The 27,993-nt window shown below is 37.9% G+C and overlaps 2 protein-coding genes and 1 long non-coding RNA gene across 10 annotated transcripts; 2 read left to right on the top strand and 1 right to left on the bottom strand.

Moving 5' to 3' along the window:
- Positions 1-2: 2 nt before the first annotated feature.
- Positions 3-24,967, top strand: LOC133879989 (uncharacterized). Of its 7 annotated transcripts, XR_009902168.1 has the most exons (3): positions 3-1,454; positions 5,464-5,712; positions 5,802-6,268. XR_009902168.1 is itself a non-coding variant. In XM_062318833.1 (2 exons), exon 1 carries the CDS (start codon positions 269-271, stop codon positions 1,448-1,450), a length of 1,182 nt encoding a protein of 393 aa, XP_062174817.1. In that variant the 5' UTR covers positions 3-268; the 3' UTR covers positions 1,451-1,454; positions 24,796-24,967. The 7 variants fall into 7 exon arrangements, 6 of the variants coding, with proteins under 6 accessions (XP_062174817.1, XP_062174818.1, XP_062174816.1 ...); XM_062318833.1 differs by lacking the exons at positions 5,464-5,712; positions 5,802-6,268 and adding an exon at positions 24,796-24,967; XM_062318834.1 differs by lacking the exons at positions 5,464-5,712; positions 5,802-6,268 and adding an exon at positions 24,762-24,780.
- LOC133880165 (uncharacterized) lies at positions 9,452-12,721 on the top strand. 2 transcript variants are annotated; one of them, XM_062319059.1, is made up of 2 exons: positions 9,452-10,941; positions 12,301-12,721. In XM_062319059.1, exon 1 carries the CDS (start codon positions 9,756-9,758, stop codon positions 10,935-10,937), a length of 1,182 nt encoding a protein of 393 aa, XP_062175043.1. In that variant the 5' UTR covers positions 9,452-9,755; the 3' UTR covers positions 10,938-10,941; positions 12,301-12,721. The 2 variants fall into 2 exon arrangements, with proteins under 2 accessions (XP_062175043.1, XP_062175041.1); XM_062319057.1 differs by having other exon boundaries at positions 9,454-10,941; positions 12,295-12,721.
- Positions 24,968-25,033: 66 nt separating the features above from the next.
- On the bottom strand, positions 25,034-26,023 carry LOC133879994 (uncharacterized). The gene is made up of 2 exons (XR_009902169.1): positions 25,922-26,023; positions 25,034-25,281 (listed from the first exon to the last, which is right to left on the bottom strand). It is a non-coding gene; the product is annotated as an uncharacterized LOC133879994 (long non-coding RNA).
- Between the last annotated feature and the right edge of the window lie 1,970 nt (positions 26,024-27,993).

The following is a 27,993-nucleotide window of genomic DNA, read 5'->3' as shown; positions in this document are numbered from 1 at the left end:
TGGAAGAAGGGTGAAAGTGGCTGCGAAGGGTTTCAGGAGGGTTTAGGGAGGGATAAAGTGCGGGGTGGGGGTTGAGGAAGTTGGCAGTGACGACTATGGTGGTTGGACTAAATTGTTCTCCACTGTTTTGATGAAACTCAAGCGCCCCTCAGATTAGAAGCGCATGAAGAATTCAGAAGCCAGTATTCTCTGAAGGATAAATCAAACCATTCGAGGAAGCGAGGAGCCCAGTTGAAGCTATCTCAGGAAATATTTTGGTGAGTCAGTTATGTTTGGTTTTCTCTGTTCAAGACAGCTACTAGTACTCAAACACAGGAGGACCCATTTGGGTTTTCTTCAGCAAACTGGTGCCTTTATTGTCAAATCGTTTACATCAGTTGGTAGTTTAGTTGAATCTAATGAAAAACCAGAAGAGGAGAAACATTCTTTTGTAGTGTCTTACCTCATAAACTCTTGTGGGTTGTCCGCAAAATCTGCAATTTTAGCATCCCGGAGCGTAGTATTTCAGAACCCAGAGAAACCAGACTCGGTGCTGAATTTTCTTAAAGAGAATGGATTCAGCAATGCCCAGATCACCCAAATCGTCAGGAGTCATCCACTGGTTCTTTTAGCTCACCCTGAGAAGACCCTTTTGCCCAAGATTGAGCTTATCCGTTCCATAGGGGTTTCGAGCTCTGACCTCACTACCATTATTGCTTCAAACACATTACTGTTCAAAACCAACTTAAAGAAACGTCTAATCCCCTCCTATGATTTCCTTAAGACTGTACTTGTTGACGAGAAAGTCCTGACAACTTTCAAGCGCTCACCACGTGCTTTTCTATCCGATGTAACGAATACTATGGCTCCCAACATTGCACTTTTGAGACAACTTGGAGCGCCTCTGTCTACAATCTCTATCTTCGTAAGTAATTATCCCTCAACAGCGTCTATTAATCATGCTAGGTTTGTTGAGGCTGCCCACCAGGTTACGGAAATGGGATTTGATCCCTTAAAAACGGTGTTTGTCCTGGCAATCCAAGCATTATTGAAGATGAGTAAACCAAAGCTGGAATCAAGATTGGAGCTTTATAAGAGGTGGGGTTGGTCAAGGGACATGGCCCTCGCAGCATTTAAAAGGCATCCAAATTGTATGGTAGTTTCAGAAGAGAATATCACGAAAACAATGGATTTCCTTGTGAACAAAAGTGGTTGGCCATCAACAGATGTTGCTGCAAATCCTCAAGTTATAATTTTAAGCTTGGAAAAAAGAATTATCCCTCGGTGGTCGGTTGTTCAAATTTTGCTAGCCAAGGGTTTGGTCAAGAATAACTTGGCGTTGGGGACTTTCTTGCTACCGAGTGAGAGGGTGTTTTTGGAGAAGTTTGTGAGCAGATTTCGGGATGATGTTCCTCAATTGTTGAAAGTATATCAGGGTAAGATGTCTGCTTCATGTAGCATTTCAGTCTGAGAAGGTACGCCGGATGGAAAACTTGTAACATTTTGACTTCCAATTTGTTGTGTCATAGTTGGCGGTTAAAGCATTTTCAATTTATTAGGTATTGTATGGCCAAAAAGTAAGTTATTGGGCCTTGGACTTGTATTATCTTACTCTGTTTTGACATGGACAATGTGATATCCAAGACAAAAGTATCAAATATTGTGCTATGACATAATTTTTAGATTCCAAACAAAATCATAACTCACGTATCGCCACTTGTGTTTGACTCCCTCTTCCGTACCACCCCTGAATGCAGGCAATGACTGATTTGTATGGCTTTTGTTTTTGCTCACAGCCTATTTTTAAGTGTGATGGAACATCCTAGCTTGACACCAAGACGATTCTGTCATGAGTGTCTATTTCTCAATGTGCTGAATGTCTTTGCTATGTGTGCTCAAGGCACAAGGCACTTTATACCTAGTGAATTTGCTAGGGGTGAAAATGCGAATGCGGATATGGTTATTAGCAATATCTGTATAATGCAGGTATCACTTTTAGATATCCATATCCGCATGGTTATTAAATGCAGGTATTATCCGCTATCCGCATAAGAGGTAATAGGCGTTTTATATTACTATCTAAATCTATATGCAAGATTAAATAATATGGTTATTACTATATGAAAGTTTAAATAAATTAAGATTTCACTTGTCACTAAATTCACGATTATCAGACATAAAGGATTATTGTCTCATAAAGTAATTGAAATTTGGATTGCCCAAAGAAAAGAAAAAAAGTAAATGTAATGAGAGATGACTTTGAGATAATGGTGAAAAAAATCTTGACATAACTTAAAGGTCCTAAACATATAAAATTCAAAATGACGTTGTTTTAGTAAATTTAACTAAATATATATAATATATATTATATGTAAATGGAATGCGGATGCGATTAATACCCTGTTTTTGCTAACTGCATCCACATACACAGATAGTAGATGCGGCCAGTTATTATCACCCCGTATTTTCACCCCGAGAATTTGCCATGTAGTTGACCTACATTAAACCTATTATGAGATTTTAATGAAATTGAGTCTGTGGACAGTTTTGAGTCTCTTGACAAGATCATCCTCGAAGCATATAGAGAAACTGGTAGCATTATTGAATTGAGAACTTCTATATATGGCTACCTGGCCAGCAATCCATTTGAATTAATGTGCCGTAATGGGGTATGTTCTTAAGCTTGTTGATATTGTGGTGTCATCTCTATGTGTATGCATTCTGTGGTTGTGTGATGCTTTAAGTTTTCTACAACAGTCACAATCTCATCTGCAAAGAGTGGTGGTATTATGTTTTGGAGTAGATTCCAAAGAAAGCAATTGGATTGTTAATCCAATTGGGATATACAAGGTGCAAAAATTGTAGAGGTGGTTATACAATCACAAATGGAAACAAAGAATCATATAATAGCAACTAAGGCTCCATTGTTTTGACATAAAGGTTTTACCCATTTCCCAGTGTTTGGTATGACCGAAAATCTTAGGCAAACCGAAATCATTTTCGGTTGACAAGAATAGCATCTTTTAACTGGTGTAAACTGGTTTCCATTTTTTTTTAAAAAAAAAAGTTTCTGCACACCATTTCCCCCTTTCATAGTCTCGCTCAACTTGCACACCTGACTTTCTCCTTCACGCTCAATCCACACACCCGACCTTCTCAAGTTCTCCTTACTCAACTTCAAAGTCTCCTTCTCTCTCTCTCTCTCTCTCTCTCTCTCTCTCTCTCTCTCTCTCTCTCTCTCTCTCTCTCTCTCTCTCTCTCTCTCTCTCTCTGCTCTGCACAACTCATTCTCTTGCAAGGATCTCGTCTCTTTTTGGCTTTGGCTTTTGAGTTTTCCTTTGCCACCGTCGTTGGGGTTTTCACATCTCAAGTATTCTTGTTTATGTGGAGAGAGAAATTTCAGTTAATGCATGACTGTTCTTATTTTGATTTTATAGATAGGTACTCTCTTTTTTTCTTTAAATTAGGGGTTTCATGTATACGTCATGTGTACTATGGGTTGCGCCCCTTTGCGCCTTTTGAATATACTTATAAAAAAAAAAAAAAAAAAAGTATTCTTGTTCTCTTGCAGCTCATTCTCGTACTTCTCTCTCTCTCTCTCTCTCTTTGATTTTTCTCACTCACTGATTTTTAACTCTGAGATCAATTCTCTCTGTTTTGGGCATTTCATATTGATGACAAAAAATCTGTATTTCGGACATACTAAAAGAGGAGGGGGGCTTTGATATGTGAAATGAAGTAGAGATATGTACCTTTTGATAGTTCATATGCATATCAAATCTCTGTGATGGAATATAGAGACTATGATGATCAATCATGAGTTATGACAGATATGACCCACTGTTCATTGGCACTCTTTTCGAGAATATGTTTTTCTTAATGTAGAGCACGTCCTCTAGGTGTGGGAAAGGGATGGCCCACCTTTTTTAGCACTGAGTTCTTCGTGTGGGTTTCAGGTTTGAGGGTTGTTGGTGTTTGTGGGCTTTGGGTTTGGGTTTGGGAGCTTTTTGTGTTTTTTTTGGGTTTTTCTTGGGTGGGTTCTGTTTGTTTTAGGTTGTTTGGGTCTTTCTTATGCTAGCTTTAGTTGGGGTGCTTCCTGTTGTATATTACTTGTATACTTTGGGGTGCCTTATGCTTTTTATCATATTTATCTTTACTTATTAAAAAAAAAAAAATGTTTTTTTCTTAATGTAGTCTTTTTTATCAATCTCCTGTGTTCTGCTCTGCATTTAGAACTTATCTATGCAAATTGACAGAAAATGACAAAACATTCCCCCCTTGCTCCAAAGGGACTATGGACCTACATCACACACCATTAAAACACATGAAAAACCCAATTGATTGGGGCAGCTAGGGGGCCAGGTGGTAGTACTGTGAACCATCTTGTAAGCTTGTAAGTGTATTCCCTTGTTGAATAGCAAAAATCAAGGGTGTTGGTTCAAAACAATGTGGAATAGATTGGGTAACAAAGCTATGGATGCTAACAAGTCTGAGTGGACGAGGCTGATGGACCTGTGTTGTTGATAATCCCTTTTTATGTGTTGCTTAGTGCCTTCTTTCTCTTGTTTTACAATGAAACCATGCCCAAATGTTGGTTGAAGTTGGCCAATATCTTGTTTTCAATGGACTACTTTTTTCTCCATCTGATTTTTCCATTTGATATATGTTTGTTCTTTCAATGTTATGCGTACTCAATTTTGAAGTTCCAAACAGTAGAGAGGGCAACTATGAATTGTAAATATCACTTTCTCTTTTGCTCTATTCTAAGAAAAGATGATACCAGTTTCAACTTTCAATGTAAAAAGAACAAAGATCAATCTGTATAGCCCAAGACTACACCGCCTGATATTATCACTGGTGTCAAGGTTTCCCTGTTCCATTAATTTATGTCTCTTTGTTTTTCCCTTCTCTGATTGTTTGACTTTCAATTATGATGTATTCATTTGTTTCATTTTCTGTTTTGGGTGCTTTAGAACTTGGTATTGTTTCTAGCTCTCAGATCTGTGATTTTGCTTAATTAGATGTGGGTTGTTTTGCTCACTAGGCTAACGTTTTGGTTCGAAAATTCGTGGGTTTGTGTTATAGTTTGGTAATTGATGTTTGTGTTTATTGCACTAAACAGCTAAATGAATGTTTGCTTTCATTGAAATGTAGGACAGAAAATGTATACATTGCATTAATAGTAGCTGATTTTTCTCAGACGAACCCATTGTTCCATTTGGTAAATTTTCCAAGATAACGTGGAAATTTTGTAGGATTTACTTTTTTCCATGTGGGTTTGACCTTTCATAAATTTCTGAAACTAATCCAAATGGCTATTTAATATTGGAGTATTTAGTATTTGTGTCTGATTGCAAAGTGAGGTGGTGGTGTTTCTTTTCTTTTGATATTTTTCTGTTCTGTACTGCTACTTCAATTTCAGCCTCTATGTTTCGTTCTTCATTATGAAGTCATTTTGCATAAATGTATGTCAAAGTGCTGCAGTTGGCTGGAAATGCAGCTCGTGACAACTAGAAGAAGAAGATCATTCCAAGGCATATTCTGCTGGCTTGGAGGAACGATGAAGAGCTTGGGAAGTTACTTGCAGGTGTTACCATTGCTCATGGTGGTGTCCTTCCCAACACCAACCCTCTTCTCTTGCCGAAGAAGACGGTGGACAAGGCTGCCAAAGAGCCCAAGTCTCCAAAGAAGGCTTAGTTTTCTCTAGTCAATCGATTTGCTTCTTTTTCATTTGTATGCAATCTGGGTGTAGGATGGATCTTGTTTTTTGTTGTTTGTTTGTATAAATTATTTTTAATTTACCACTGATTTGTCTTTGTCAGGAATTTACTTGCTCCTCACTTTCCGTCCAAACAAGCACCCAAAATCTGCAATATTTGGAAAACTGCATTTCAGATTTGAGGGCTAATTTTCCAAGTCTATGTAAGGGCTTTTGGGATACGATTTTTCAAGAGAAAGGAGGCATTATTTCCAGTGAACAAAGAGCATATTTCTTTATGTGCTAAGAGAGAAAAACTCATGTTCTTATGCTTTCAATTGCTTCTCTTTGTTAGCCTTTGCTGTAAACCATTACTGTTCATCAACAACAATCAAAGTCTACTGAAGTTCTAGAAAAGGAGATCAAGTAGAAGAATTGTCCAGATATTTTGGGAGAGCTAATGTAATAGAGGTAACGTGGGTCGCTTGTCTTCATAATTTTTTTGTAATGGTTTGTGTGATGATAAATTTTTAAATTCCACATTATATTTGTGAATACCTATTAAACCCCCCTTCTAGGTACTAGTGGATTCATTGGGCTATATTTTTCAAATTTATCTCTTTGATGTATGCTCTAATTATAATTTAGCTCTCTGGCTTTTGATAATCGTCATTATACCCCTTTGTTTGTTGCATATTGAAGAGATATTTTAGTCACATATCTTGTCATGCAAACCATATAACTCAACATCTTCAAATAGTTTTGGCATTAACATAGAGAATATTTTTCTAAAAGATATGATAATAGATAAATAAGTATGAGTTTAAGAAATGGATCTCGGAGTGGTAAGTCGGCAACCCCCTATAGCTTGGTTTGGGATGGACTAGTGAGGGTTGCCGAACCAATCCTTGGCTCCTTTGGGATGGTTAAGCCGCCTTTGAAGGAATAATTATAAACGTCATAATTATATCCTGTGCATCCCTCCAAAATTAATGAGACTTTCAAAATTACAATTGAATTAAAATTCAATAATGATTTTAGTTTTGGAGGGACATGATTATAACTTCTAATATTACTCTCCTTGAAGACCAGTTAATGAGGTGGGTGAAGCACTTCTAGCATTACTCTCCTTGAAGACCAGTTAACGAGGTGGGTGAAGCACAAAATAAGCCTCGAGGAGTAACTCGGTAGCTCCCCACCTGGATAATTGCATTAATCGTAATATCTACATATCAGTACAACTATCCTATATAAATGACTTTGCAGAAAATGGGTTTGATATTTTTTTTTTAAACAAAAAAAAAAACTCAGCTTTTAAAAAAGCAGAGCACGATTATGAACATAACTTTCATTCAATCTAGAACTTTTGTAAGAATTAGTTTAATATACTTATCTAAGCATTGTTCTTGAGTTTCACAAAAACTATACAATAACCAAAACAAACCTCAAGTCTTTAAAAGTTAATCTCCCGCCTTCAGCTTCTCAAAAGTTAAGAACTTGTTGCTCTACGGGTCATATTGGTCGTACCTCTGAGGCTCATCTGCTTCCAACCCAGCTATACCTGTAAAATTAACAATTGTTAATTTTACAGGTGGAACTTATGAGTCCACTACCTAGCAAGTAAAACCTTCTAACAATCTGTGTGTATGACATGAACCCATTTTTTCTTGTAAAAATCTCTCCCTCTTTTTTTATTGAAAACCCTAAATGCAACCATTTTTTCTTCATAGATAGGGTGAAGCCTTTTTCTTTAAAACTTCGTTATATTTTCAAATATTCTTATGTCGATATTGGTTCTTCCATTTTTATGGCAAACATGAGTGGAAAGTGTAATATTTTATCTAACTAAAGTATATGAGTAATGTTAGGGACCATTTTTTTATTCTTTCAAATTAATGTGACTCTTAAAATTAACATTAAATTTAGGATGAATCACTATTAAATTTTGATCCAATAGTGATTTTAAAAGCCACATCAACTTTAAAATGATAAAAAAAAATAATCCTTAGCATTATTCAAAAGACATGTAAAGATAAAACCATTAAATTTTCTGATTTGAGAAAAGCATCATGGATGATGAAAAATTACATGGATTTAATGATTAATAGCAGTAGATCTTTTTATGCAGTCACATATATAATACTACTGGCTTTTTAAGTCTGACTTAAAAAATGTTTGTGATTGTGCAGAAAATAATGGACATACATGGGAGATTATATTGAAAGCTGCTTTGGCCTGATATATTGAATTTCAAGTTTCAATATATTGAAGAAACAGTAACTACAAATTATAATGTACAAAAGTCGATTGGGCCATAACATAAACATCTGAATTTTGAGCTTCATTTAGTTGAGTAATTATTCTCAAACAATGATTTTTTGTTGCATTTCAATCCCTCTTCTGCCATTGTGATTTGTGAAGAACATGAGTTCTTGAACTCCAGCAACCACATACTGGCATGAAATCTCAAAGGAGTTGGATTTGTAGGGTTATATTGCACAAATAATTTTAACTTACAATATCTAAATCTGAATAGTAGCAATTGTTTACCATAAAAACAATTAATTGCCTTTCATAGATTTAATTAACACCCACAAGTTTTTGTTTTTTGTTTTTCTCCCTTTATGCCAATTCAAAAGTGGAAGAGTAATTTCATGAAATTTGGTCATGAAATTCCTCCAAAGTAGTTAAGCGAAAGTATTTATACTAAAATCTTTAACAACAAAACACGAAAAATAGAAAATTTTGATATATTTTGATTCAATTCTCTTTCTCTTTTCTATTTTCTTTGAAAACAATAAGAAAAGCAAAACTATATTCTGAGTAATTCTATATTTCAAACTTATGTCCCATGCTTTGTTTGTTTCAGTGTAAAATGGTTTCTGAAAAATGATTTCGACATTTTTCTATGTTTGATAGGGGCAAAAATAATGGTCAACCGAAAAATGATTTTCGTTTGACTAAAAATGTTTAGTAAATTTTAGAAAATGATTTATGCTTTTTAAAAGCGTAAATCATTTTTTGTAGATGACAGACGCAGTTGACTCTCTTTTAAACGACACAGTCAACTTTTACGTTCAAGCAGTTGACTATCGCCGGATTTCGACAAGTCAAATTCTGGCACCGACCCTGAAAAATTATGCCGGAATTCGGTGACGTCTGGCTATCATCGTTGGATTCCAGCGGTACTGTGCCAGATTCCAGCCAGACTATCCGGAATCTGGCCGGAATGGTCAGATCGTCGGCCAAATGGCTGGGAACCTGTAAGGATTCTACCATTCTGGCCGGATCTGTCCGTTCTGGCTTAATCTCCGACCAGTTTGGCTGGGATCCTGCCGTTATGGTCGGGATCCAGCCAAGACGACCGGCTTCTAGTCTACTGGCCAGGATCTGGCTGTTTTGCGCCGGATTCCAGCCACTTTTGCCGGAATCCTATGCACCAAATATTTGAAAAATATTTTTATATTATTTTACTTTAATATCTTTTATGTTGTGAATAAAATTTAATTTTTAAAAATTAATATGATTTAATTTTTATTTCGTCGTATGAGTGTTATAAATGATCTCTCATAATTACCTACCGAAATTCTCTTAAATTCAAACAAATAATTTTGGAGGGATTTAAGCCAAAATTAAGCAACCAGTTAGATCAGGAGCGGCTCACCTCTAGATTTAGCCACGTCATCTAAACATAATCGTAAGGTTCAAAATCATCTGGATTTAACCGCACTCAATCCCGTGCTCCCTCATCACTGCTGTTGGGGATTGGAAGAGGGGTGAAAGTGGCTGAGATGGGTTTCAGTAGGGCTTAGGGAGGGATAGAGTGGGGGGTGGGGATTGAGGAAGTTGGCAGTGACGACTATGGTGGTTGAGGTTGGGCGTGAAGAAGGAAGAAGTAGTGATCCAGTGTGGTTGGACTAAATTGTTCTCCACTGTTTTGATGGAACTCAAGCGCCCCTCAGATTAGAAGCGCATGAAGAATTCAGAAGCCAGTATTCTCTGAAGGATAAATCAAACCATTCGAGGAGGCGAGGAGCCCAGTTTAAGCTATCTCAGGAAATATTTTGGTGAGTCAGTTATGTTTGGTTTTCTCTGTTCAAGACAGCTACTAGTACTCAAACACAGGAGGACCCATTTGGGTTTTCTTCAGCAAACTGGTGTCTTTATTGTCAAATCGTTTACATCAGTTGGTAGTTTAGTTGAATCTAATGAAAAACCAGAAGAGGAAAAACATTCTTTTGTAGTGTCTTACCTCATTAACTCTTGTGGGTTGTCCGCAAAATCTGCAATTTTAGCATCCCGGAGCGTAGTATTTCAGAACCCAGAGAAACCAGACTCAGTGCTGAATTTTCTTAAAGAGAATGGATTCAGCAATGCCCAGATCTCCCAAATCGTCAGGAGTCATCCACTGGTTCTTTTAGCTCACCCGGAGAAGACCCTTTTGCCCAAGATTGAGCTTATCCGTTCCATAGGGATTTCGAGCTCCGACCTCACTACCATCATTGCTTCAAACACATTACTGTTCAAAACCAACTTAAAGAAACGTCTTATCGGGTCCTATGATTTCCTTAAGACTGTACTTGTTGACGAGAAAGTCCTGACAACTTTCAAGCGCTCACCACGGGCTTTTCTATCCGATGTAACGAATACTATGGCTCCTAATATTGCACTTATGAGACAACTTGGAGCGCCTCTATCTACAATCTCATTCTTGGTAAGTAATCATCCCTCTACAGCGTTTATTAAGCATACTAGGTTTGCTGAGGCTGCCCACCAGGTTACGGAAATGGGATTCGATCCCTTAAAAACGGTGTTTGTCCTGGCAATCCAAGCATTATTGAAGATGAGTAAACCAAAGCTGGAATCAAGATTGGAGCTTTATAAGAGGTGGGGTTGGTCAAGGGACACGGCCCTCGCAGCATTTAAAAGGCATCCAAATTGTTTGGTAGTTTCAGAAGAGAATATGACGAAAACAATGGATTTCCTTGTGAACAAAAGTGGTTGGACATCAACAGATGTTGCTACAAATCCTCGAGTTATAAATTTAAGCTTGGAAAAAAGAATTATCCCTCGGTGGTCGGTTGTTCAAATTTTGCTAGCCAAGGGTTTGGTCAAGAATAACTTGGCCTTGGGGACTTTCTTGCTACCGAGTGAGAGGGTGTTTTTGGAGAAGTTTGTGATCAGATTTCGGGATGATGTTCCTCAATTGTTGAAGGTATATCAGGGTAAGATGTCTGCTTCATGTCAGATTTCAGTCTGAAAAGGTACGCCGGATGGAAAACTTGTAACGTTTTGACTTCCAATTTGATGCTTGTCATAGTTGGCAGTTAAAGCATTTTCAATTTATTAGGTATTGTATGGCGAAAAAGTAAGTTAATGGATTTGTATTATCTTACTCTGTTTTGACATGGACAATGTGATGTCCAAGACAAAGTATCAAATATTATGGTATGACATAGTTTTTAGATTCCAAACAAAATCATAACTCACATATCGCCCCTTGTGTTTGAACTCCCTCTTCCGTACCAACCCTGAAAAGAGAAAAATGACCCTGAAATGCAGGCAATGACTGATTTGTATGGCTTTTGTTTTTGCTCACAGCCTATTTTTATGCGTGATGGAACATCCTAGCTTGACACCAAGACGATTCTATCACGAGTGTCTATTTCTCAATGTGCTTAATGTCTTTGGCATGTGTGCTGAAGGCACAAGGCACTTTATGCCCAGTGAATTTGCTAGGGGTGAAAATGTGAATGCGGATACAGTTATTAGCAATATTTGCTTCCGCATAACGCGGGTATCACTTTTAAATATCCGCATTCGCACGGTTATTGAATGCGGTTATTATCCGCTATCCACATATGAGGTAATAGGCGGTTTGGATTACTATCTAAATCTATATGAAAGATTAAATAATACGGTTATTACTATATGCAAGTTTAAATAAATTAAGATTTCACTTGTCACACAATTCATGATTATATTGATGGTCAATATCTCATAGAGTATTCAGGATTTTGATTACCCAAAAAAAAGAAAAAAAGTAAATGTAGTGAGATATGATTTTGAGATGATTGTGAAAAAATCCTAAAATAACTTAAAGGTCCGAAACATATCAAATTCAAAACGACATTGTTTTAGTGAATTTAACTAAATATATATGATATATATTATATGTAAAGGGAATGCGGATGCGGTTATTAACTGCATTTGCGTACCCTGTTTTTGCTAACCACATTCGCATATGCAAATAGCGGATGCGGCCGCTTATTATTCCCCTATGTTTTCACCCCGAGAATTTGCCTTGTAGTTGACCTACATTAGGCCTATCATGAGATTTTAATGAGATTGAGTCTTTGGACAATTTGTGAGTCTCTTAACAAGTTCATCCTCGAAGCATATAGAGAAACTGGTAGCATTATTGAACTAAGAACTTCTATATATGGTTTATGTTTTCTCATTTATCATTTTGCATGCGAACTTATCATACCTGGCCAGCAATCCATTGGAATTAATGTGTCGTATTTGGGTATGTTCTTAAGCTTCTTGATATTGTGGTGTCATCTCTATGCGTATGCATTCTGTGGATGTGTGATGCTTTAAGTTTTCTGCTTCAGTCACAGGCTCATCTGAAAAGAGGGGTGGTATTATGTTTTGGAGTGGATTCCAAAGAAAGCAATTGGTGTTAAACCATATTCAGCACATCCAGCCATGACTGTCGTGCCTCCAGCTCCAACCTGTCAAGACCATAAAAGGAAAGAATCATACGCATCACCATCCAGCAATTATCATGCAATATCTGCTCAACAAGGAAAGGAACAATCTGCAATGGTCAAGGATATCATATCCATGTACAAGGAAAGACAATCAGTATCCTAACAAATCAATATTAGTCATGTCCATTATTAGTTTATATTTGACACCATTTACTATGTATACAGCAACGATAACTTAGGACAGTTTGTGTATATAATACCTAGCATATCACATTGTAATGCAAGCAAGGAAGCATTTTTCAATAATACATAATTCTCATTCAGTCCATTTCTTTTCATGGTATCAAAGCCTCTTGGCTAACACCACAGATCCTCCAATGGCTTCTTCATCCACAGATTCCGCTACTACCACTCTCCAACTTCCTAGCTTCACTTCGTTTTCCTTCAAGAAATTAGAAGGACCCGGTAGCTATTTGAATTGGGTATCTCAATTCACCCTCATTCTCAAAAGCTATGAACTAATGGGTATTGTGGATGGCACTGAGTCATGCCCATCAAAATTTCTGTGTGATGAGTCAAGAAAACTAACCTTCAATGTTTCTCCTGTACATTCACTATGGCAGAAAAATGACCAATATATTGTGTCCTAGTTCACCACAACACTGTCCAATAGTGTATTGTCTTCCATCTATGGATTAAACACTGCTCGACAGGTGTGGACCACTCTTGCCTCTTAGTTTGCATCTCAATCGAAGGCAAGAACATCTTATTTGAAGAAACAACTTCAATCTTTGTAGCAAAGTTCTCAAACCTGCTCAGTATATTTGCTTCAAGCCAAGTCTTGGGCTGATCAACTCAATGCAGTGGGGAAACCAGTTGATGAGGATGACTTGATCTCCTATCTCATGAGTGGCCTCAGCTCATCCTACATCGGATTCATTACAACTTATAACATCATCAATCGAGATTCTACTGCCTCCTTTGATGACTTTCAAATGGACCTACTTAATCATGAAATGCTCCTTGGACAGCATTAGCAGCAACAGTCATCTCCTACAGATTTAGGCAAGTTTGCCTTATAATCTCACAAGCCAAAGCCTCATGGCTCCCATGGCCCTGCCTCCCAACCAAACAGAGGAAGATTTTCCAGCCAGTCTCGCAACAACACTCAACACATTCCTTTTCGAGGTAACTCATTTTCCAAAAATCATGCTTCTGGCTCTAACAATTTTTCCCATGGTTCTTGAGCACCCTGTTAGATTTGTGGCAAATCTGGCCACCAAGCCTTAGATTGCTACAACCGGATAAACTATTCATATCAAGGGAAGAGTCCACCTATTCAACTTGTTGCCATGACAGCAAGAACAAACTCCCATCAAGACCATGCAGAAGAACAGCCTTGGTATGCTAACTGTGGGGCTAACAATCACATTACTGCTGCCTTGGTCAACCTCTCCATCAAAGAACCCCACAAAGGTGATGAAGAGGTGGCTGTTGGCAATGGAACATGTTTGATTATTACCAGTACATGTTCTTCTACTCTTTATAGTTCACAAAAACCCTTCCACTTAAAACAATATCTTTCACTATCCCACGGCTGCTGCCAATCTACTATCTATTCAAAAGTTTTGCTTAGATAATCATTGTTGGTTTAAACTCACTACTATTCATTACTTTGTGAAGGACAACCTCAAGGGGCAGACACTTTTGCAAGGGCTCAGTAGGGATGGTCTCTATCCAATTTTTCTCTCCAAATCAACCAATAAAGCCCAAAAGCTCACTGCCTTCCAAGGACTCACTGCTGATCTCCTTGTATGGCATCGACGACTAGGGCATCTTGCATTTTCCATTGTTGACAAACTTAAGAGTCTAGGTCTTGTGTCTGTTCTTGCTTCTTCCAGCCGACCCTCACTATGTAAGCCTTGCCAATTGGCTAAAAGCAAGTGTCTTCCTTTCAAATCTTCCAATAATGTAACTCTTGAACCTTTTGAATTAATACATTCAGATTTATGGAGTTCACCAATTTCTTCTATTGGTGGTTGCTAGTACTATGTGATCTTTATTTACAACTTCACCAGATTTTCATGGATTTTTCCATTTTGCATAAGAAATCCGACGCTACTTCTGATTGTTTTGTGAAATTTAGATGTCTTGTTGAGAATCTTCTATCCAAATGAATCAAGGCCTTCCAATCTGATGGAGGTGGGGAGTTCACCTCTCATCACTTCACCCAATACGTCAATTCTAATGGTATTCTCCATCGGATCTCTTGTCCCTATACTGCTTAACAAAATGGATTGGCTGAACGCAAGCATACGCATATTGTAGAAACCAGCCTTGCTTTGCTTGCTCAATCCAAACTCCCTCAAACTTATTAGGTAGATGCATTCAACACAGCCATGTACCTAATCAATAGAATGCCTAGTTCTGTCCTTAACCACCAACCCCCATATGCTGCCTTGTTAAAGAAAAATCCGGGTTACTCATTTCTTCGAGTCTTTGGTTGTGCTTGATATCCCCTTCTTCGTCCCTATAACAGTCACAAGATCATGTATTGTTCTCTCAAATGCATTTTTATCAGTTACAGTTCCAACTATCAAGGTTATCGTTGTCTCGATCCTTCCACCAAAAGAGTCTACCTCAGTCATCATGTTGTCTTTGATGAAGGCACCTTCCCTGCTCAAGATTGGACACCATCTTCACTGTAGCCTGCTGCTGCTGCCTCTGCCACGACGCAAGGTAATCTTTCTCCCACATTTAATCGGCCCTTTCTGCCCTTTTCTCACGATTTTACTGCTACACCTGCTACTGCCACTCTTCCTACTTTGCAGCCTCACTCACCACACTCAACCGTCTCGGCTTCTCCCAAGTCCATCACTTCGGCAACCACCCTTGCACCCACTCCTAAATCAGACTATCCCTCGCCAGAACCTAAGCTGCCCTCTCCTTCTCTTATAAAGCCTCCTGCCCAAACCTCATCACCCCTGCCAGATGTTCCTCCTACTACCACAACCTTCCAGCCAGCTGATCCCATTCCCTCTCATCCAATGACCACTAGGTCCAAGGCTGGCATCACCCAACCAAAGAAATGCTCTGGCTTCAAACTATATTCATCCACCAAACATCCCTTCCACCACAACGCAACCCCCGCCTACCCCACCTTCTCGGTTCTCCCAAGCCCTTAAATCCCCTCATTGGTTTCAAGCCATGAGTGAAGAATTTTCTGCCTTGATCAATAATCAAACTTGGGAACTTTGCCCTTGGCCTCCTCACAAAAACATCAACTCCAACAAATGGGTGTTTCAGGTTAAATAGAAAGTAGATGGTACTCTTGATCGCTTCAAGGCTCGACTTGTTGCCAAAGGCTTCCAACAACAAGATGGCATTGACTTCATTGAAACCTTTAGTTTGGTTGTCAAGTCTCCCAGAATCCGAGCCATCCTTGTCATTGCCACTCACTTTGACTGGCTTATTCAGCAGCTTGATGTCTCCAACGCCTTCCTGTATGGCTCTCTTGAAGAAAAGGTCTTCATGGAACAGCCCCCTGACTTTATTGACAGCAGGTTTCCTAACCATGTTTGTCACCTCAAGAAGGCTCTTTATGGCCTCAAACAGGCACGCCGTGCCTTGTTCAACAAGCTCTCCAGTACTCTCCTGCATCTCGGCTTCACTGCCTTTCAAATGGATCATTCCCTCTTTGTCTTCCATACCTCTCATGTATGCTTGTTTCTTCTAATATATGTTGATGATATTATAGTCACAGGGAACAACCTCTCAGCCATCAACAACTTAATTCACAAGCTCAAGCTGGAATTTGCAATGAAAGATCTTGGTCCGTTACATTTCTTTTTGGGTATTCATGTCACCCGCTCTATTTCTGGACTTCACCTCTCTCAGTTGAAGTACATTGCCGAATTACTTGAGAAGTTTCACATGGTAAGAGCTAAGCCTGTAAAATCTCCATTGCCACCAAGATCCAAGCTCTCTTAGCATGATAGTGACCCCCTTGAAAATGTCACCGAGCATCGACAAGTTGTAGGTGCTTTGCAATATTGCACACTCACTCGCCCTAACATCGCCTTCTCTATGTATCAGCTATGCCAATTCATGCACAGCTCCACATCTGTGCACTGGAGTGCAGCAAAATTTGTCATCCAGTATCTCAAAGGTTCCATCAACCACGGCCTGTTCTTTTGCAAAGGTTCCTTGCAGCTGAATGCCTATAGTGATTCGGACTGGGCAGGGGACCCAGATGATCGTTAGTCCACCACTAACTATGCTATTTTTCTAGGGCCTTGTCTCATCAGTTGGAGCGCCAAGAAGTAGCCGGTCGTCTCCAAATCCAGTAAAAAGGCTGAATATTGCTCCATGGCCTTTGCCACCGTCGAACTCTATTGGCTGCGCATGCTGTTCCAAGAGCTTCGTCTCCCACTCAACATCCCACCTACACTTTGGTGTGATAATCTTGGTGCCCTCTCATTAGCATCCAATCATGTTTACCATACACGCACGAAGCACATTGAGGTGGACCATCACTTCTCGTGAGAAAGTAGTTCGCAAGGATCTCACCACTCGGTATATCTCCACCCTCAATCAAATAGCTGACATTTTTACCAAGGGCCTCACTGCCCCTCGCTTCTTAATGCTCTGTGAGAAGCTGCATGTCTGTTCCGCGCCCATTCGCTTGAGAGGAGATGTTAAACCATATTCAACACATCCAGCCATGAATGCCGTGCCTCCAGCTCCAAACTGTCAAGACCACAAAAGGAAAGAATCATACGCATCACCATCCAGCAATTATCATGCAATATCTGCTCAACAAGGAAAGGAACAATTTGCAATGGTCAAGGATATCATATCCATCTAAGAGGAAAGACAATCAGCATCCTAGCAAATCAATATTATTCATGTCCATTATTAGTTTTTATTTGACACCATTTACCATGTATACAACAACAGTAACTTAGGACAGTTTGTGTATATAATACTTAGAATATAACGTTGTAATGCAAGCAAGGAAGCATTTTTAATAATACAGAATTCTCATTCAGTTCATTTCTTTTCAATTGGGTGGTTAATCCAATTGGGATATACAAGGTGCAACAATTGTAGAGCTGGTTATACAAGCACAAATTGAAACAAAGAATCATATACTAGCAACTAAGGCCCTATTGTTTTGACATAAAGGTTTTACCCATTTCTCGATGTTTGGTACGATCGAAAATTTTAGGCAAACCGAAATCATTTTCGGTTGACAAGAATAACATCTTTTAACCTTCTATTTTTTTTTTTGAAAAAAAATAAAATAAAAAATTCATGCACACCATTTCTCGTCTCATAGTCTTGCTTAATCTACACACCTGACCTTCTCTTTCACACTCAATCCACGCAACCAACCTTCTCAAGTTCTCCTTCTTGCTCAACTTCAAAGTCTCCTTCTCTCTCTCTCTCTCTCTCTCTCTCTCTTTGTACTCCGCACAACTCCTTCACTTGCAAGGATCTTGTCTCTCTTTGGCTTTTCGCTTATGAGTTTTCCTTTGCCATCGTCGTTGGGGTTTTCACATCTCAGGTATTCTTGTCTCTCTTGTAGCTCATTCTCGTACCCCTTTCTCTCTCTCACACACACCAATTTTTATCTCTAAGATCAATTCTCTCAGTTTTGGGCATTTCATATTGATGACTAAAAATTGGTATGTCGAACATACCGAACGAGGAGGGGGGGCTTTGATTTGTGAAATGAAGTAGAGATCTGTGTCTTTTGATAGTTCATTTGCATATTCAAATATCTGTGGTGAAATATAGAGACTATGATGATCAATCATGAGTTACAACATACATGACCCATTGTTCATTGACACTCTTTTCGAGAATATGTTTTTCTTAATGTAGAGCATGTCATTGAGGCGTGGGAAATGGAAGGCCCATGTTTTTTAGTGCTGAGTGCTGAGTGTGAGTTTCGGGTTTAAGGGTTGTCGTTGTTTGTGGGCTTTAGGTTTGTGAGCTTTTTATGTTTTTTTTGGATTTTCCTTGGATGGGTTCTGTTTGTTATGGGTTGTTTGGGTCTTTCTTGTGCTAACTTTAGGCTTAGGCTTAGGCTTAGTTGATTTTTGTTGTAAAGTAAATTAACAAAGTTCCACCTAATTAAGGCAGGGATCAATTTTACAACATGAAAAATCCTCTGTCAGGCAAATAAAATCAGCTTAACATCTTCTTAAATTATTTGTCCAAGTTTTGAGAGATTTCGGACAGGTGATTGTAAGAGATCACTCGTGGGACCCACTTAACCGGATAGTGAAATGGCTTTTAAAAATAACATTGGATCAAAATTTAATAATCATTCATCCCAAAATTTAATAGTGATTTTAAAAGTCATAAAAGAGAGACAATAGGCTTAGGCTTAGTTGATTTTTGTTGTAAATTAAATTAACAAAGTTCTACCTAATTAAGGCATGGGATCAATTTTACAACATGAAAATCTTCTGTTAGGCAAATAAAATTGGATGAGTATCCTTTCAAGTTATTTGTCCGAATTTAAGAGATTTTCGGACAGGTAATTGTGAAGAGTAATTGTGATGATGCGGCTTTTAAAATCACCATTTAATTAATCACAATCCTAATAGTAATTTTAAAAGCCATCTCATTTTTTGTTGGACACTTAATCTATATGTAAAATTATTTTTGTGAGAGACCACTTATAGGACCCACCTGACCAGATAAGTGGTTGGACAGTTAAATTTTTATTTAATTACGTGGATCTCATAAATGCTCTTATAATTATCGGCATGAATTCTCTTAAATTTAGACAAATAAAAAAATTTAATCCAAAATTAAGCAACCAATTAAATCAGGAGCGGCTCACCTCTGGATTTAACCACGTCATCTAAACATAATCATAAGGTTGAAAATCATCTGGATTTAACCGCACTCAATCCCTTGCTCCCTCATAACTGTTGTTGGGGACTGGAAAAGGGGTGAAAAGTGGCTGACATGGGTTTCAGAAGGGCTTAGGGAGGGATAGAGTGGGGGGTGGGGGTTGAGGAACTTGGCAGTGACGACTATGGTGGTTGAGGTTGGGCGTGAAGAAGGAAGAAGGGTGGGTGATTGGCTGAGGGATCCAGTGTGGTTGGACTAAATTGTTTTACACCGTTTTGATGGAACTCAAGCGCCCCTCAGATTAGAAGCGCATGAAGAATTCAGAAGCCAGTATTCTCCGAAGGATAAATCAAACCATTCGAGGAGGCGAGCCCAGTTGAAGCTGTCTCAGGAAATATTTTGGTGAGTCAGTTATGTTTGGTTTTCTCTGTTCAAGACAGCTACTAGTACTCAAACACAGGAGGACCCATTTGGGTTTTCTTCAGCAAAATGGTTTCTTTATTGTCAAATCGTTTACATCAGTAGGTAGTTTAGTTGAATCTAATGAAAAACCAGAAGAGGAAAAACATTCTTTTGCAGTGTCTTACCTCATAAGCTCTTGTGGGTTGTCCGCAAAATCTGCAATTTTAGCATCCCAGAGCGTAGTATTTCAGAACCCAGAGAAACCAGACTCAGTGCTGAATGTTCTTAAAGAGAATGGATTCAGCAATGCTCAGATCTCCCAAATCGTCAGGAGTCATCCACGGGTTCTATTAGCTCACCCTGAGAAGACCCTTTTGCCCAAGATTGAGCTTATCCGTTCCATTGGGGTTTCGAGCTCTGACCTCACTACCATCATTTCTTCAAACCCATTTCTGTTCAAAACCAACTTAAAGAAACGTCTTATCGGGTCCTATGATTTCCTTAAGACTGTACTTGTTGACGAGAAAGTCCTGACAACTTTCAAGCGCTCACCGCGTGCTTTTCTATGCGATGTAACGAATACTATGGCTCCTAACATTGCACTTATGAGACAACTTGGAGCGCCTCTATCTACAATCTCATTCTTGGTAAGTAATTATCCCTCTACAGCGTTTATTAAGCATACTAGGTTTGCTGAGGCTGCCAACCAGGTTACGGAAATGGGATTCGATCCCTTAAAAACAGTGTTTGTCCTGGCAATCCAAGCATTATTGAAGATGAGTAAACCAAAGCTGGAATCAAGATTGGAGCTTTATAAGAGGTGGGGTTGGTCAAGGGACATTGCCCTCGCAACTTTTAAAAGGCTTCCAAATTGTATGCTAGCTTCAGAAGAGAATATCACGAAAACAATGGATTTCCTTGTGAACAAAAGTGGTTGGACATCAACAGATGTTGCTACAAATCCTGCAGTTATAAATTTAAGCTTGGAAAAAAGAATAATCCCTCGGTGGTCGGTTGTTCAAATTTTGCTAGCCAAGGGTTTGGTCAAGAATAACTTGGCCTTGGGGACTGTCTTTCTACCGAGTGAGAGGGTGTTTTTGGAGAAGTTTGTGATCAGATTTCAGGATGATGTTCCTCAATTGTTGAAGGTATATCAGGGTAAGATGTCTGCTTCATTTAGCATTTCAGTCTGAGAAGGTACGCGGGATGGGAAACTTGTAACATTTTGACTTCCAATTTGATGCGTGTCATAGTTGGCAGTTAAAGCATTTTCAATTTATTAGGTATTGTATGGCGAAAAAGTAAGTTATTGGGCATTGGATTTGTATTATCTTACTCTGTTTTGACATGGACAATGTGATGTCCAAGACAAAAGTATCAAATATTATGCTATGACATAGTTTTTAGATTCCAAACAAAATCATAACTCACATATCGCCACTTGTGTTTGAACTCCCACTTCCGTACCACCCCTGAGAAGAGACAAATGACCCTGAAATGCAGGCAATGACTGATCTGTATGGCTTTTGTTTTTGCTCACAGCCTATTTTTATGAGTGATGGAACATCCTAGCTTGACACCAAGACGATTCTATCATGAGTGTCTATTTCTCAATGTGCTTAATGTCTTTGGCATATGTGCTGAATGCACAAGGCACTTTGTGCCCAGTGAATTTGCTAGGGGTGAAAATGCGGATATAATTATTAGCAATATCTGCATCCGTATAATGCGGGTATCACTTTTAAATATCTGCATCTGCACGGTTATTAAATGCGGTTATTATCCGCTTTCCACATATGAGGTAATAGGTAGTTTGGATTACTATCTAAATCTATATGAAAGATTAAATAATGTGGTTATTATTATATGGAAGCTTAAATAAATTAAGATTTCACTTGTCACGCAATTCATGATTATCAGCCATAGATGGTCAATATCTCATAGAGTAATCGGGATTTGGATTACCCAAAAAAAAGAAAAAAAAAAAGTAAATGTAGTGAGATATGATTTTGAGATGATTGTGAAAAAAATCCTAAAATAACTTAAAGGTCTGAAACATATCAAATTCAAAACGACATTGTTTTAGTGAATTTAACTAAATATATTATATGTAAAGGGAATGCGGATGCGGTTATTAATCGCATCCGCATGCGGCCGGTTATTATCCGCCCGTATTTTCACCCTGAGAATTTGCCATGTAGTTGTCCTACATTAGGCCTATTATGAGATTTTAATGAAATTGAGTCTTTGGACAGTTTTGAGTCTCTTAACAAGATCATCCTCGAAGCATATAGAGAAACGGGTAGCATTATTGAACTTAGAACTTCTAGATATGGCTTATGTTTTCTTGTTTGTCATTTTACATGTGAACTTAGCATACCTGGCCAGCAATCCATTGGATTTAATGTGCCGTATTTGGGTATGTTTCTAAGCTTGTTGATATTGTGGTGTCATCTCTATGCGTATGCATTCTGTGTATGTGTGATGCTTTAAGTTTTCTATTGCAGTCACAGGCTCATCTGCAAAGAGTTGTGGTATTATGTTTTGGAGTAGATTCCAAAGAAAGCAATTGGGTTTTTAATCCAATTGGGATATACAAGGTGCAAAAATTGTAGAGTTGGTTATACAAGCACAAATTGAAACAAAGAATCATATACTAGCAACTAAGGCCCCATTGTTTTGACATAAACGTTTTACCCATTTCCCGGTGTTTGGTATGACTGAAAATCTTAGGCAAACCGAAATTATTTTCGGTTGACAAGAATAACATCTTTTAACCAACGTAAAATGGTTTCTGTTTTTTTTAAAAAAAAAAAAGAAAAAAAAATAAATTCCTGCACACCATTTCCCCCTCTCATAGTCTCACGCATTCTGCACACCTGACCTTCTCCTTCACGCTCAATCGACACACCCGACCTTCTCAAATTCTCCTTCTTGCTCAACTTCAAAGTCTCCTCTCTCTCTCTCTGCTCCGCACAACTCCTTCACTCGCAAGGATCTCATCTCTCTTTGGCTTTGGCTTATGAGTTTCCCTTTACCATTGCCGTGGGGGTTTTCACATCTCAGGTATTATTGTCTCTCTTGCAGCTCATTCTCCTACTTCTCCCTCTCTCTCTCTCTCTCTCTCTCCGATTTTTCCACTCTCACTGATTCTTATCTCTAAGATCAATTCTCTCTGTTTTGGGCATTTCATATTGATGACTAAAAATTGGTATTTCGAACATGCTGAAAGAGGAGGGGGGCTTTGATTTGTGAAATGAAGTAGAGATCTGTCTTTTGATAGTTCATTTGCATATTCAATTCTCTGTGATGGAATATAGAGACTACAATGATCGATCATGAGTTACGACAGACATGACCCATTGTTCAATGGCACTCTTCTCGAGAATATTTTTTTCTTAATGTAGAGCACGTCCTCTAGGCGTGGGAAAGGGAAGGCATACGTTTTTTAGTGCTGACTGCTTCGTGTGGGTTTCGGGTTTGAGGGTTGTTGGTGTTTGTGGGCTTTGGGTTTGGAAGCTTTTTGTGTGTTTTGGGTTTTCCTTGGGTGGGTTCTGTTTGTTTTGGGTTGTTTGGGTCTACTGTCTTTCTTGTGCTAGCTTTAATTGGGTGCTTCCTGTTGTGTATTATTTGTGTACTTAGGGGTTCCTTATGCTTTTTATAATATTTGTCTTTACTTATAAAAAAAATGTTTTTCCTTAATGTAGTCTTTGTTATCAATCTCCTGTGTTCTGCTCTGCATTTAGAACTTATCTGAGCAAATTGACAGAAAATGACAAAACATTCCCCCCTTGCTCCAAAGGGACTATGGACTTACATTACACACCTTGAAAACACATGAAAAACCCAATTGATTGGGTCAGCTAGGGGGCCAGGTGGTATTACTGTGAACCGGCTTGTAAGCTAGTAAGTGTATTCCCTTGTTGAATAGCAAAAATCAAGGGTGTTGGTTCAAAACAATGTGGAACAGATTGGGTAACAAAGCTGTGGAAGCTAACAAGTCTGAGTAGACGAGGCTGGTAGATTTGTGTTGTTGATAATCCCTTTTTATTTGTTGCTTAGTGCCTTATTTCTCTTGTTTTACAATGAAATCATGCCCAAATGTAGGTTGAAGTTGGCCAATATCTGGGTTTCAATTTTCCATTTAAATCAAATAGATTGGTTTTCAATATCTGCGCTTTTTAATGAATTCTTACTTATAAAAAAAAAAAAATTTGATATATGTTTTTTCTTTCAATGTTATGCGTACTCGATTTTGAAGTTCCAAACAGTAGGGAGAGCATCTATGAATTGTAAATATCACTCTCTTTTGCTCTTTTCTAAGAAAAGATGATACCAGTTTCAACTTTCAATGTAAAAAGAACAAAGAACAATCTGTATAGCCCCAGACTACACAGCCTGTTCCATTAATTTATGTCTCTTTTTTTTTTCCCTTCTCTGATTGTTTGACTTGCAATTATACTGTATTCATTTGTTTCATTTTCTGTTTAGGGTGCTTTAGAACATGGTATTGTTTCTACTTATTTTTCTTGTTTTCCTATTTTCTTTCCTTTTTCTATTCTACTGATATTGTTTCGCCGTGCTTGAGTACCTAGTTGCTGAAGTAATACCACACACTCTTTTTGTCTCTATGGTTTTTAAGCTTTTACTTGCCATAGCTCTCAGATTTGTGATTTTGATTAATTAGATGTGGGTTGTTTTGCTCACTAGGCAAACATTTCGGTTCGGAAATTCGTGAGTCTGTTATAGTTTGGTATTTGATGTTTGTGTTTATTGCCCTAAACGGCTAAATGAATGTCTGCTTTCATTGAAATGTAGGACAGAAAATGTGTACATTGCATTAATAGTAGCTGATTTTTCTTGGACGAACCAATTGTTCCATTTGGTAAATTTTCCGAGATAATGTGGAAATTTTGTAGGATTTACTTTTTTCCATGTGGGTTTGACCTTTCATAAATTTCTGAAACTAATCCAAATGGCTATTTAATATTTTGGAGTTTTTAGTATTTGTGTCTGATTGCAAAGGAGGTAGCGGTGTTTCTTTTCTGTACTGCTTCAATTTCAACCTCTGTTTTTTATTCTTCATGATGAAGTCATTTTGCACAAATGTGTGTGAAAGTGCTGCAGTTGGCTGGAAATGCAGCTCATGACAAGAAGAAGAACAAGATGATTCCAAGGCATGTTCTGCTGGCTTGGAGGAATGATGAAGACCTTGAGTAAGTCACATAGAGCACTTCATTATAAGAATTTTATTTGTATCTATGAGTTTGTAAGATCATAGCATGCGACTATGATTTTGTAGAATTTTATGCTTTATGATATAAGAGTTTTATGCTCGTGATCTTTGATCAATGAAGTACTCAAAGATCACTGAAGTACTCAAATTTTTCGTAATTAATACACCCAAATCATGCATCTCCTAGGTTGTAGGAATTCAACAAAAGTAAAAATAGCATACACATTTAGGAAAACCCCAGTGATAGCCCTTACATTTCCCAAAGAAGGCTTTCTCATTGTTCCTACAGCCATCATCACAACCCGGTGACCAACTACATGGCCCATGGTACGTTTGACTATCTTTCTCACAGAGGGTAACAAAGCCTTGTGTTGATGCTATCATATGAACAAATCATTAAAAAATATATATAAATTAAATTAAATTAAATAAATTAATAATAAAAAATAGATCAAATTTCAACTCCATATATCAAAAATGGACGCAAATTTCTTACATATTGTTTTCTAGGAAATTTTTTATATGACAATTTCTAAAAGTGACGTGCGTCCTCAACATGTGAGAAACAATATTTTCTTTTACTAGCATATGCTTCTCACATGTTTTTTTAAGGATAGAAATTTCATACAAACTGGTTTGTAGGAAAGTTTCTACAAACCAACTTCTAATAGTGACATTTGTCGTTTGCATGTAAGAAGTACATATTTTTTTGAATTGCATGTGCTTTTCACATGTTTTCTTAATTGCTTAAAGGACACATGTCGTCAGTTTGTATGAGTTTCCTATAAACCAACTTGTAAGAAATTTGTGTTCTTTAATTAATAGTTTTAATGGGTGTTTCGTTTTTAGAGGTTGATTTGTAGGAGTTTCTGTCCAAAGAAAACTATGCACAAAATCTTTGGTAAAACTATATTTGCATGCCTAATATAAAAGTTAGAGAATAATACCTTTCCAAAAAAAAAAGGTAGAGAATATTTGAGCTATATATAATTAAAAAGAAATTATTGAATCACTTACCGGTTATTGTGAAGAGAATGAAAATGATGAAAATTGGAGTCCTGGCCATATTTTCTTTTTCTTCACTTATGTCAAACTGAAATGGTGTGGCTTTTCTTTGGTGCTAGAAACAAGTCCTCAAGCATTTGCTATTTATAACTACTTTTAATTTTCCCTAATATAATATTAAAATATAAAGTAGAAGGAGGAGGGGCAATTAATGTGCATCCTTTGGAGGATAAGAGAGGAGTGAATGACAAAAACTTGAAATGGAAAGAAGAGAAAATAATAATAATAATAATAATAAAAGAAATAAAATTATGGTAAAATAAAGAGAGGAGTGGAAGTGTTCGGTGAGTTGAAAGAACAAGTGAGAAAACGGTGAGTGGAAATAAAAATATAAAGAGAGGGATGGGGCAATGTTGAACAGTTTAATAGTAATAACAACAAATGAGTGAATGAAATGAACATGAAAAAAAAACAAAAAATTGGATTTTGATTGTTAAAGGATAAGTTAAAGAGAATACCTTTTATAAGAAGGCCATAAAATCCTCATTTTATAGCAGCCAATTATAAGTGGACAAGTCATAAAAATATAAAAAAATACAATAAACATCAAACCACCCGATCTTTTAAAACAAATTAAACACCCGTCTTGCCGTTCTCGCTCTGACTATCTCTCTCTCTGTCTCACTCTGTTTCCTCTCCTTCGATCTTCACTCCTTCCTTCTTGTTCCCCTTCAATTCCGCTTTTAGCTCCGCTCCCTCCTTGTTCGAAACAGTAGGATTCCAAATAAAAAATTTCTTCACAAAAGAATTAGGCAGCAATAGTAGGCCTATCACTCTCATGATTATTACCTTCAAAAGACCCAGACCCACCATTATTACCTCCATCTCCACCATCTGATCCTCTGCCACCACAACCACCACCCATACTCCCAGTTCCACCGCCCACCACCAGAGTCTGCAACACATAATCATTCTTCCCCACAGCATATCCTTCGTCATCCGACCTAGAGCTTGAAAAAAGTCTCCGAATTGAAGATGATGATAACGCCGAATTGGGTTTTAGCTATTCTTCGACTGTGATTTTTGGTTGTTTTTTTATGGGAGCGAGATATTTTTTTTTTTTTTTTTGGCATGTGGCCATTGGCGGAATCCAACGGTGGTGTTGGGCTGAGGAGGTGGTTGTTTTTTAGGATCGGTTGGGCTCTTAAAAGGGAAAACCAGAAAGTGCCCCATTTTTTTTTTTTTTTATTTGGGATAATTACACTTAACCCCCCTGATTTATCCACGGTGTGGCGATTTACCCCCCAATGTACCAAAATTGGTACATGACCCCCCCGAACTTGCCAACGTGTGGCAAAATCAACCTTCCGTCCAATCGACCGTTCGTTTGGACGGAAAATCGGTCACGTGCAAGTCACGTGACCATTTAAGACAGAGAACCTCCCCAAGTCACGTGACTTGCACGTGACCGACTTTCCGTCCAAACGAACGGTTGATTGGACGGAAGGTTGATTTTGCCACACGTTGGCAAGTTCGGGGGGGTCATGTACCAATTTTGGTACATTGGGGGGTAAATCGCCACACCGTGGATAAATCAGGGGGGTTAAGTGTAATTATCCATTTTTATTTTTAAGAAGATTCGATGCTTTTATGTTTATTGTATTTAGCTTTCTTAGATAATATGTCAACTCCTTGTTGGAAGTTATAAAACATCATTTTTACAGCACATCCTTATAAAAGGGACTCTCAATGATATTTAATAGACTGTTATATTACAGACATATAATTGAAATGATGTGGCATTAAAATTAGTCTTTAAATAGAAATGATTCATTTCCTTCTTGGTCCCTTTCTCATCCTCACACTTTTTAAAATCATAATTACATATGTGAGGCCTATATGTGGACGCACATCTCGCTTTTAAATAGGCAAGGACTTGTAAAAAGATAAATTAATAATTGATTTTTAATGTCACGTCATCCTAATTGTATGACAATCGCATATATAACATGCTACTAAATAACACTTTCCTAAATTATATATATATATATATATATATATATATATATATATATATATATATA

The sequence above is a fragment of the Alnus glutinosa genome, chromosome 10 (assembly GCF_958979055.1).
Source record: "Alnus glutinosa chromosome 10, dhAlnGlut1.1, whole genome shotgun sequence".
Lineage (NCBI taxonomy): Eukaryota > Viridiplantae > Streptophyta > Magnoliopsida > Fagales > Betulaceae > Alnus > Alnus glutinosa.
The sequence above is the reverse complement of the archived record's forward strand: the minus strand, read 5'-3'. Positions and strand labels throughout refer to the sequence as shown.